The 12776-nt window shown below is 38.8% G+C and overlaps 1 protein-coding gene across 1 annotated transcript in view; it reads right to left on the bottom strand.

The window, feature by feature from the left end:
- The window catches only part of CFAP43 (cilia and flagella associated protein 43), a 102958-nt gene that overhangs the window by 12265 nt on the left and 77917 nt on the right, over positions 1 to 12776 (bottom strand). The window contains exons 28-33 of the mRNA XM_033421075.2: positions 8774 to 8893; positions 5847 to 5954; positions 4202 to 4288; positions 3427 to 3515; positions 1595 to 1808; positions 384 to 496 (exon numbers count right to left, since the gene is read on the bottom strand). Of these exons, the coding sequence (XP_033276966.1) occupies positions 384 to 496; positions 1595 to 1808; positions 3427 to 3515; positions 4202 to 4288; positions 5847 to 5954; positions 8774 to 8893 (731 nt within the window). The remainder of the gene's footprint in view (positions 1 to 383; positions 497 to 1594; positions 1809 to 3426; positions 3516 to 4201; positions 4289 to 5846; positions 5955 to 8773; positions 8894 to 12776) is intronic.

A 12776-nucleotide genomic window follows, 5' to 3' on the forward strand; every position in this document is an offset into this window, starting at 1 on the left:
GTGTGATGATAGATGGTAACGACTTATCATGGAGATCGTTGAGTAATGTATAGGAATATCAAATCACTATGTTGCGCATCTGAAACTAATTTTGTAAGTCAATTATGCTTCAAATTTTAAAAAAGGGAAAAACAGAAATTGAAGAGTAAAAAAAAACTTGACGATTTGCAGTAAGAACAGTGGAGCATGTAGGCAAATTTCATTCTGAAATAAGGTCTTATGTAACAAAATGCACTTTCTCAAGGAGAAGTTATAAAGCCATGAATATAGGTAAGCCAGTGCCAGCTGAAAACCAGTGAGTCAGCATTCTCTCCCCATGATAACACAACCTAATTTAGCCCTAGATTTTGAATAAATGAACATGAATGAAAGGTTCAAATTACAGGGTGAGCTCACGGAGTACTTTTTCAATTTCATGTTGCACCTTCTCATCATCCTCAGTTCTCCTCTGGAGGAAAGCCACCATTTCTATTAAGCCAGCTGCTTTCTGCTTTACCTGAAGAAACCAAACCACCAACATCTCAGAACATACGGAGCTTTAGAAATAAAAGCAAACTAATTTTAAAGAACTTTAAAAAATATACATCTTTTAACTTTGTTACAAAACCTTAACAAGTCCAACTTTCTAAGAAATAAACCAAAATTTAAATCCTGCCATTATGTAATATAAGAAACCCAAAACTTACATGGTACATCCCATGAATAATTAGAAAAGTATCAAATTTGCTTCTCACTGAAAGACAATACGCACACAACTAGAATTTTTCTTATATCTTATCATCTTAGATAAAGTTTTACAATCATAGATACTTTAACAAAAATATGACAGCCTGACGCATGCGGCACACAATTTAGGTAATCTGGTGGCAGGGCCAGGGGGCAAGGTGTGGTCAAGAAGCAGCAAGAGGAAGAAGTCTCTTCCTAATTAAACACACTCTCAAATTGCTACCCTTTGTTACATTAACAAAATATTCTAGCAAAACTATAAAGCTGATTCTGGTGAAATATAATTCTTCTATGCAAAAAGGGATGAGGACTACTCAGGACCAGAGCAGACAGGAGAAGTTGTATCTACAACAGTGTTGTCCAAGAGAAATGTCATGTGAGCCATCGATGCGAGCCACATGTGTAATTTTAAATTTTGTAGGAGCCACATTATACAAGTGAAATGAAACAGGTGAAATTAATTTTATTATCTTATTTAATACAATATATCCAAAACATTATCATTTCAACCTGTAAAGAATATAAAAAATATTAAGACACTTTCCCTTCTTTTTTTCATGCTAAGTCTTCTAAATCTGTGTGTATTGTCCAGTTACAGTATGTCTCAATTAGGACTGTCCACATTTATTTCAAGTAAAAAATAACCCCGTGTGGCTAGTGGCCGTCAATTTGGGTCTACAAGTACTTAGCCTTCAATAGGACTGAGGTTAATATTTTATTTCTTTATCATTATTATTAATATTACTATTACCCTAGTGCGAAAACCTAAATAACTAGCCTTTCTAGAAGCACTGACCACCGTAAACTATATATTTGATACTAGTACACTAAATGAAATGAAATAAAATAATAAAATGTTATTATATACTTTCTGTTCATTTTCCACTTTCGCTCGTCTGGTCATGCAGAAATGTTCCCAGACGGAGGGGTCCAAGCCTTGTGGCATGTTATTAATACTGTCCAAGTCATCCATGGCTTTCATTAACTGGGCAAAGGCATCCTTATTCAATTTCCCAGATCCTGGTCGCTCTCCAAAAGGCACAAGACTGGTCGTATCTGAGTGCACTTTTTGTTTGTGAATCCTGGTATTACCAATAAAAGCCCATCAACCTTTCACATTCTCACATACAAAAAAAAAAAAAAATCACTGTTAAATTAACGTAACCCTTAGCAGAGGTGTGATACTGCAAGACAGTTTCCTGTGGCTAGTGGGTGGATTACCCCAAAGAGAAAAGCACCCACTTGGACCTTCTTCCATCCCCTCTGGATCCCCAGACATGACCTCGGCTGGACTATAGATGTCCCCAGTTTCTGTCAGCACTGGCAGTTTTACCTGCACTAGAAAATGTCTCCCTTCTGGGCATTTTAAGCAGGTAAGTAAATGCCTGAGGGAAGTGTGGATGTCCCCTGGTTCTGCCCCATACATCCTCTGCTGGTATCCTTGTTGCAGGTGAGTAGCCTGGAGAATGTTCAGCTATATGTGCAACTGGAGAAGTGCCTCTTTTTATCTACATTAATGGATTATTTTTGTTTCCCTGGCCTGCAGCTGGGAAGAGAAGGGTACAGAGATTTGTACCAGGCACTCACTCTCAAGGTGCTTTACAATACGCCGTGAAGTTACTATTGTTATCCTCTTTTTCTAGATGAAGGAAGCGAGGCTCTGAGAGAAGTGACTGGCCGAGGCCATAGGTCTGATAGATGTGGAGTTAGGATTTAAAGCTAATTCTGTTGGACAATAGAGTTTATGCTTTTTCCACTGCTGCCTCCCAGTATATGGGAGGTCTCACTTCTTTCTTCACAGGCTTATGTAACTCACTCCTTTAAAAATAGGGAAAAAAAGACATAAGGCTTACTCTAGACTGAATTCCTCAGGTTGCATGTAACCTGTCAAAGGTGAGAGAATGAGTTTGCATCTCAGACACAAATGAGCCTATATCTTTGTGACAAACTCCATGATTCCTACATTATATCTGATTAAAAATTATGGAAATCTGAATTGAGAAAAATTTGGAAATCTGTGAAATGTAGTTCTAATGCTACTCTTGGTATAAAAATCAGATATTTTAGAACTCTTCGGATAATGGTTATTTTCAATCATTTATACTGGCATTTTTCAAACTTTATCTTGAACACAAATCACATGAGATGCTCCGAGGAAAGGGTACTTGTGGTCGAATAAGTCTGGAAAACATTTCCTACTCTATTTCTAATACTTGGGGATGCAAAGGCTACAAAAAATTCTGAAATGTTCTTCAGTAAAGAAAATCTTTTATCTTTTTCAGCCCAGTATTTCCTTAAACTTATTTTGTCCTGGAAGACTTTTATGTGTAATTCCAATTAATACTGCAAGGGACTCATACTTGCTGGAACACATCTTGGGAAAAACAGTTTATAAATCTGTCTGCCATTTGTGTCTTACAAGGAACTACTTTCATGTATAAAATAGAACCTATAACAGCACTATGATTACTTAGTTACTTAACTATTTTTAAATAGTAAAAAAGAAATCCTTAGTCTTCATTGCCTACTGTAAGATATAAGAATGATCTTTAACAAACTGAGTTATGATCAAGACACTTGAACATTTTCACATAAAAGATGTTACACTGAATATTACAAACTAATCGGGAGAAAAAGCTGACATCTAATAATGCTTACAAATTTTTTTCTCAAAAACATGATAACAAAGAGGAAACAAACCTTGGTCGGCGTTTAAAAAGTTTGTAGAGTATATCCACCTGATGACTGGGAATTTCAGAAAATTCCTTTTTAAAGCTGCGATCTAGAACCTAAGGGAAAACATATCATTGACAGGATTGTAACTTTGTTCAGAAGGCTTTTATTTGTTGACAATACTCTTTAACATATAGGTTGTGTCACTTTGATTTTAAAAATCCATGAAAACTTGGTTTATAACCTTGTTAGAGGGTGACCACTCACTGTGCAAGGATTTAACAAAGATTTACTTTGAACAAGAAGCACCTCAGTAAATTTAAAACATTACTTCATATAAGAGGTCTTAGAAATCATTCAGAACTGAAGTTTCACAAAATGATATTTACCTGTAAAACATGCAAGTTACCTCTATTTTATTCCATTCCGTTCTATTCTATTCTTCAGTTTGCTTTTCTATCCTATTCTTTTCCATTATAAATCTGCTGATCATAGCCTACTAAATTGATTTTATAACCAACTAATGGGGCTTGCAACCTGAAGTTCAAAAACCTCCAAAGTCTAACTGTGCTCTCTCCTTTTTGTACAAGAGAGAGCTTGAACAAGAGAAGTTTACAAAAATTTATTTTACACAGTGATTTTTAGAAATACACAGTGGCATAGAATGAAGTACACCCGTAACTGTGATTACAGTAGGAGAAAAATCTATGAGGAAATTAAATTATATCCCTCTTAATCTTCCCCAAATCCAGGCAGCAGCAACTCTATTGCATTAGCGAGTGGGTGAGACAACAGCTCTCACTTTGTCTTCCGCCAGTAAGTTGTCGTAGTGTTCCTTGTACATATCGTGGTCTTCTCTAGATTTCCGGATGGCCTCTGTAGTCTGGCTCTATAATAACATCGGGAATAGAAGATTGGAACTGGAGATCTTTCAGGATAAACAAAAATATTGGGGATACTGAAAAGAACAAGGAATTCCCTAGTACAAGATAAATGTGAAGTGAAGTATCGATTACAGATAACATTCACAGAAGAAAGCAAACTGGAGACTGAAAGGACAAACATCCACTCACCTGTTTCAAAGGGTAGCCAGCTCTGTATGCGAGTGTGTAAGTGACTAGGGAGCACACTACACTCTTGGCAGGGCAGTATGGATGATGAAATTGCACAGGCTTGGGAGTTGCATGGACCTTGGTTCTGAGAGACTGAATATATAAATGGACAACAGCCAGACCGTATATAAAGATAGAGCCCTGACTCATAACCTACAACCAGCCAGGAAGGGAAACCACAGCCTCTGCAGCGATCGGCCCTAAACCGCCAGGACTTGGTCAATAACTTTAAGCTTTCCTAATTTTTGCCACCATTTTCAACTTAGGACCAACCAGAGAAAGCCAAAGCTCCTTCCTAAACCAAGCACATAGGTTGCCAAGCTTCTAATTAACTTGCTCCAGGCTTCTCCATGCCAACAACTTCGAATCAGGGAATAGCTGAAGCCCTCTCTTCTATTCATTATAAAGCTTTCTCATCCCCTGCCTGCCTTTGAGTGTCTGCCAAACACAAGTGATGGTGGCTGATTCCCTTACTATACCAAGCTCTGAATAAATAGTCTGCTTATTCTCATTTGGAGGGTCTTTATTTATATCTACAGTTCCAATTTCTGGTATGTCACACACTAGTGAGTGACTTAGCCTGTTACCAGTCTCTCTGAGATGGACTCCTCATCTACAAAAGAAATCCCGTACTCTGTAGGGTTGTTATGAGTAGGGTTGTATTTAGAAGGTGCTTTGCATATGCTCTTTAACAGACTCTTGGCAACAATAACTACATATGTCATTTGATACTTTATATCATTCATAAATGTCATTTATTAATACTAATAAAAGCTGACATCTTTTGAAAATTATCATGTGACATGTATTTTGTATTCATTGTCTCTTTAATGAAACATATCTATTCATGCTCCTATCTGAGCTTTTCAAAATATGACAGCTTTTCATTCTATAAGCTAACCCATTACTTATATATTTAGTGAAACTTAGGGTGCCAAAAGGTCCAGAGAGAACAATATTCCCTAGAGAAGAGCTTGAAAATAGCTTTAAAGGTTATGTGTCTTGTCCAAGGTCCCATAGCTAGTCAGTGGTTAAAAGTGGGCCCCTTCAACCATGAAGCCACATGGCCTCATTTTATAAACCATATGTCATATGAAAGTTACATAGTTCGTTTGACTAAATGATTGCAGACGCAGAATCACATAACTTTATGAACAGATTGGAGTGGGCACTTTCATCTGACCCTGGGGCAAAGTCCCAGACAGGGAGCCAAGGAAAGCACACAGTTGAGTAGGAATGTAGAAGGAAGGAAGGGGCTAGGCATGTGAGCTCCTGTTAAGAGGGATCCCCTTTGTCAGAAGATGCTTGTACTCAGGTATCAGACACTATACTTACTTTCTCCTCCTGCTTCCTTGCAAGGTAGTTGTTCAGGAAGGCTTCTCTGGAGCTTATTTCTTCATCCAACAGTAAGGAGAACACAAGGTTGTTTATTTTCAATTCCTCCTGCAGAAATATTTAAAAAGGGGGAAAATGATCAATATGCCGACCTTTGAAAGGATTTCCTATTGAGGGTCACAGACTTGGCACTCATCAAGCAAGTTTATGACATACAAGCAAGAGAAATTCTTTTTAAGAAAAAGGGAATATAAACTTGCAATAACTGCTCAGTTGTTTTTACCTTTTTCAATTTTCATTGTAAGATAAACCACATACATAGGAAAATACGTAAAACAAATGTACAGTTGAATGAGTTATTATAAAGGCAAAACACCCTTGTAATCACCACTCAATTAAGAACTGAACTTTACCGCTTTACCAGAGCCCTTTCCATGTGTCCCCATTCTAATCTCAACCCCGATAATAACCATTGTCCTGACTTTTATAGTAATCACCTCTTTATGTTTCTTTGCAGTATTATTACCCAAATATGTATCTCTAGGCACTATTGTATAACATGCTGGTGAAAAAACTGTCACATTTTAAAAGTCTCTTATAATCCACAGGTTCCCTTTCAGCCCTTTCTTTTCCTCACATTTATTTGCAGTTATCTGTAGTTTCACCTAGTCTGGGTTTTGCTAACTGCACACTTATGGCAAGTTTTTCAGAGTCCTTTATCCCATGTATTTCCTGAAAATTGGCAGCTGAATCAGAGGACAGATCAGACTTATGTTTGATCCTTTTATGAAGATCATAAAGGATATTGTGCTTTTTGATCAGGAAACAGGTAGTATCAAGTTGTCTTTCTTTTTGAGATGTTAGCAACTGTAGATCTCAATGCTCGGGTCCATTAATCCACTGGGAGCTGCAAAATGGTGATGTTATATTTCTATCATTCCTTTTTCACTTACTGATTGAAATCCTCTTATAAAGGGATGCTTCTCCCTATCTATTTGGTTACCTAGCAGTGTAGTTCATACAGGAAAACAGTAAATACTTGACACTTTCTCTTTATTAGTTTTTAGATAATAAATTTGTTGTTATCCTTTGATGGCATTTTTATTTTTAAAATATCACACATTCATTAATCTAACAAATTTGATAGGTTTCAGTTAATTGCAATTATTATTATCATTGAATCTTAAATTGTCCCATTTAGGGGAACTTTTAAAGTTGACTCCTGAGTCCTTCTGATGTTACTTAGTAGTCTTTGATAGTTTCCTCATTGTCTTGTATGAAAAGATGTTCTATCTTTTTAAAATAACAGCTTTACTAAGATGTATTTCACGATCCATACAATTCACTCCTTTAAAGTCTGTAATTCAATGGCTTTTAAAAATCAGATTCCCAGTTGTGCAACCATCACCACAATTTTAGAATATTTCATCACTTCTAAAAGAAATCCGTTAGCAGCCATTTCCCATTTCTCCCCACACCTCCCAGAGGCCTTCGCGCCGCCGACCAAAGCAACCACTAACTTTAACGTTCTGTCTCTATGGATTTGCCTATTCTGGACATTTCATATATATGGAAACATTCACTATGTGGCCTAGAGTGTCTGGCTTCTTTCACTTAGCATGTTTTCAAGGTTCATCCATGTTGTAGAATGTATTGTTACATTCTTTTTGTAGCTGAATAATATGCCATTATAGGGATAAACCACATTTTATTTATCCATTCATAGTTGTTGGACATTTGGATTATTTCTACTTTTTGGCCATTATGACTAATGCACTCTTAAGACTAATGCTGGAGCATTCATTCCCAATCTCCCCCCACCTAACTACCATATGCATACATCCCCTCCCTGCTGGGCCAGTGATTATGTTCTTCTATCTGTGGCCACGATAACTGAGGAACAGCCCCTCTCCCATGGCTACGGGTCTTGCTGGGTCCTGGTAATAGTGCCCTTCCCTTGCCTCTTTAACTCTAGGGATGACACTGGCTTCCCATCGTTTCTAGTCTCCGGCTGTTTCACCATTCTTTACTGTTTCTCTTAACCCTGCCCATACCTCAGTGAAGAGTCCCTGCATTACCTCTCTTAAATGTAACCCTTTCAGGGTACCATTCCTATTAGGACCCTGACAATACAGACATCCTCCTGGAGGTTCCTTAACCTCTCTCATCTTTTTTGGTTGACCCCTTTGCTTTGGTGAGATACATCTTCCATTAGCTTCCAGAGAATGGGTGCATATAAATTTTTGAGACCTTGCATTTCTCAAAATATTATTCTCCTTTCACATTCAGTTGATAGTTTGGTCAGGTATAGAATCTAATGTTAGGAATAATTTTCCCTCAGAATTTAAAGCCTTCATTTTTGGTCTTCTTGCTTCTAAGTTATTGTATGCTTCATTTATATTCTTACTGCTGAATCAAATTAAGTCAGATTTTTCATCTGATCTTTTAGGGCATGTATATTATTCATTCATTCAACATACAAGATGAGCCCAGCCCTTTGCTAGTTGCTGGAAATACAAAAATGAACAAGACAGACTCGGTCCCTACCCTCACAGAGCTTATTATAGTCTTGGGAGCATTAAAAAGTGATTCACAATAAATTAAAATTCAGTTGTAATAAGTGATAGGAAGTAAAAGAACAGAGTATATAACAAGAAGATCTAACCTAGACTGGGACCTGACAGATGAGTAGATGTAGCCCAGGAAGCAGAGAAGTGGGCAGAGTCTTACTGCCGCGTTGGGAGGAAGATGTGAACAGGAGGCAGAGAACTCAGCATGGCAAGTGAGGGGGGCGCCAGAGATGAGGCTGGAGCAGGAGTCATGGCCATCGAGTGCAGGACCAGGGTGTTGGTCTTTGTCCTAAGAGCAATGACAGGCCCTGGAGGCTCCTTAAAAGAACAAGTCATATAAGTAAAGCTTTTATTTACCTGGCTGACAGCCATCTCCGCCCTCACTCTCCTTTCAAAGAGTCTTTTCAAATGTTCATCAAAATTCTGTGTGCTTTCTTGAATAGAGTTTTGAAGTTTCTTCATTTCTGTTTCTAATGACTGAAAGGAAATCAACAGCAAAGTTAACATTTAGGAACATCAAATGTTCCTAGGAAGTGGTTGTTTACATTTTGCTAAAACAAAGGGGCAGGTGGAGGGCAGGCCTTGTGAGGTACTCTGGGCTCCCCCTTTAACCAGAGATGTTTCTGCTGCGTCTGTTATATTGTGAATCTGAGATTTTTGCTTAAAAAAGATTACACTGAGAAAAAAAAGTTAAAATCACTGATCAGGGCTAATGATGCAAGCAGACAGAGGTCCAGTAAAACAAATTGCAGCAAAGTTTTCCAGAAAATTCTGACTCTCTAAACAGGACAGAAATTTCCAGGCACACAATCTGGCCCTAAGAAATCTTGGTTTGTTTTTTTAAGTTATGAATACAGTTGGTGGTTGAATGACGTGGGTTTGAAATGTGTGTGTCCATTTATACGCAGATTTTTTTTTCAACAAATATGTATCACAGTACTACACCATCCATGGATGGTTGAATCCACAGATGTGGAGGCCAACGGTAAAATTACACTCGGATTTTGGACTGTGAGGAGGGTCAGGGCCCCTAAGCCTGAGTCATTTAGGGGTGAACTGTATATATACATATTTACGTTATTTATACTCTCTCTTGTTTTCTGTATGTTTTCTCCGTCTAAATAGTTCTACATCAAAAGGAAAAAGTACCACCTCCTTCTTTAAAATTCCAACAAGACTTAGCACTAAGCACACAGTAGGTAAGTGGAAAGATATAAATTTACATTTTTAAAGAGAATGACATCTGCAGATCAATCCTAGACATACTGTTACAAACTATTTTTACCTTAGAAATTTTTGGTAACTTTTAAATTTTGATATAACTTCAAATTTACAGAAAAGATGCAAGAATAGGACAAAGAATTCTCATATGCTTTTAACCAAATTAATCAACGGTTAATATTCTACCCCATTTCTTTTATCGCTTGCTAAATCTCCCCCCCTTCCTCTCTCTCTCTCTCTCTCTCTCTCTCTCTCTTTCAACCATTTCAGAATAAGCTGCAGACACTTGAATGCAGGCTAGTTATTTTGGGGTCTGCCACTCAGGTTAGGTCTGTCTGGTGTTTCCTATGCTCAGACCAGCATGTACATTTCTAGCAGGAATGCTCCACAAATCATGTTGTATCCTTCCCAGTACACCACTTCAGGAGACACAATGCTGCTTCGTTTCACTTTGGCTGATGTTAACTGTGATCACTGGGTTAGGTAGCGTCTTCTAGTTTCTCTATTGTACCGTTCCCGCTTTTCCTAATTGATTTGTGGGAAAATACTTTGAGACTATGTAAAAAAATCTTGTTTCTCATCAAACTTTTAGCATCCATTGATAATTCTCACCTGAATCAATTATTACTATGATGGTAGAATGTTGTTATTATTTTAAATTTATTTAAAAAAACCAAGTTTTCTCTATGCTGGTTTAATAAAGGAAGAGACTAACCCTGGGAAGATTATGGAGACAGAAGTTTAGCAAAATGTATAGAAATATATGATACAAGGAGAAACACCACCTAAATTAGGCTAATTAAGCAATGAGGAAATATTAAAAATAAAACAAATACAGCTCTGGGCCAATTTGCTTATAATAATTTATGACACTATCTCATAGGAATGGAAAAATCCTATGAATAGTGGCCTCCTAGTAGTTGTTTATCAAGTTCAGGTGTTTCTGGATAATGGAAGCATCATTATATGGCAAATGGCCAAAGACACAGCCTCCTGAGGCCAGATTGTCCAAGAGTCCCCTATGCACCCTTCTTTAAAACACTGAGCTTTCAGGCCTTTGAAGCTCTCTGGTCTGAAAGGAACTTTTTATGATATCAAAATGGCCTTTTGCTAAAACTGTTCTTCAGATGTCCCACACTCTTCTCATTGCAGGCCCTTCTCCAGGCTTTTCCATCTGCCTGCCGTCCCTTCCTCACTCTTCAACCTGTTCATTCTTTCTCATTCTTCTAATGTGAGAACAAATGCCACTTTCTCAAGGAAGCCTTTCTTGGGTCCTGTCTTGGGCACTATCTTGGGTCTTAGCAGCAAAGTCTGGCACAGGATTCCAGTGCACATGCTTTTGACACCTATACGGGGGTGAGGGAAATGGGTAGGAAGGGGCAGGAGCTGAGCTATCATGTGCTCTCAGGTGGCCCAGCCCTGGCCTGATTCTCAGGGGTATAAGGGTAATAGAGAGGCTCTGCTGACCTGTCCCAATTTGAGCCGAGAGGGCTGGACTTTCATACTCTCATCTCATCAGTCAATTGCTGGCCGTTCTGGGTGGGAGCAGTGGTATAACCTTGCAGTGTCTCTGGACAATAATGCCCCCTTGGTCAGCCAAGGACAAGACTCCAGTGGCCTTGGGTATAAGCCTTTAGCTGCAGCACTCACAGCAGCAAAGGGATGGGCAGGCCAGCCTGTAAAGGGGACCAGGTGAACACCCCGATCTAAGTCAGTGCCTCTGTGTTTACTGTTATAGATGGCATTTGAACTTGTCCTTCCTAATTTATCACACTGTAGTTAAATAATTATTTTGTGGATGTCCAGTTAATATATAACCCCTTTCACCACCAGACAGTGAACACTGAGGGTTGAGGGCTGTGTCTTTCTATTCACCACGTGTCCCTTGGATATAACATGGTGCACATAGTGGGAACTCAAGGAGTATTGGTTAAAAACACAAGTTTTCCCTCAAACATTCCTGGGGAAATCTAATTTTGTCTAAAAATGTCTGTATCAGATGCTGAGAAACGAGAAGCAGGGGAGGTGAGAGATGGGAGACCAAGTAGGAAGGATGAATATACAATGCAGAATCCATCACACCAAGATTTTCTCCCATTCCCGGGACTTCCCTGGTAGTCCAGTGGTTAAGAATCCACCTTCCAGTGCGGGGGACGCGGGTTTGAGCCCTGGTCCAGGAATATCCCACATGCCATGGAGCAACTAAGCCCGGCCACCACAACTACTGAGCTCATGAGCCACAACTACTAAGCCCATGCACCACAACTACTGAGCCCGCATGCTGCAACTACTGAAGTTTACGCGCCTAGAGCCCATGCTCCGCAACAAGAGAAGCCACTGCAACGAGAAGCCCGTGCGCACCGCAACGAAGAGTAGCCCCCGCTTGCTGCAACTAGAGAAAGCCCAGTCGGCACGCAGCAGTGAAGACCCAACGCAGCCAAAATATAAATTAAAAAAAATTTTTTTACAAATGAGTAAAAAAATAATTCAGTGCCAGGGAAGTAGGTAGAGGTATAAAATGAGATAAGATTTGCATTAGTCAATAATTGTTGAAGCTGCATAAGGGCGTCATTATATATGTTTGACATTTTCCATAACACAGAAGTTTTTTTTAAAAAAGATTCTTTTAAAAGAGGGAAATTAGAGACAGTGAACATCAGTTTTTCAAGGAGACATTGAGCAGTGGATTGAGAAGAAAGTGGAGTCAAGGGAGTGTTTGTTTTTTCTTTTCTTTTAACTTTTTATTTTGAAATAAATTCAGACTAACCCCAAAGTCACAAGAATAATAGAAAGAACTCCAGAATCCTGTTCAAGGGAGTCTTTTTTCCTTTTGTATAAGATGAGAGATGTATACAATGTGTCTATGGAAAAATCCAGTAGAGGGGGAAAACTGACGATGCAGGGAAAAGGGGCAAATTGCTGAGTAACAGCACTGAACAGGTAAGATGGGATGGGACCTAGTGCACGAGTGGAAGACCAGGCTTGGGCAGTTGCAAGGCCATTTCACCCATAAGGAACAGAAAGGCAGGGAGGATCTCTGGATTCAATGCAGGTGGGTGGTAGATGTGGCGGGAGAGGCGTAAGGAAAATCTCTTTTCGTTGCTTCTCTTCTCCCAGTGAAAAAGAAAATAAGGTGAGA

The sequence above is a fragment of the Orcinus orca genome, chromosome 14 (genome assembly GCF_937001465.1).
Source record: "Orcinus orca chromosome 14, mOrcOrc1.1, whole genome shotgun sequence".
Lineage (NCBI taxonomy): Eukaryota > Metazoa > Chordata > Mammalia > Artiodactyla > Delphinidae > Orcinus > Orcinus orca.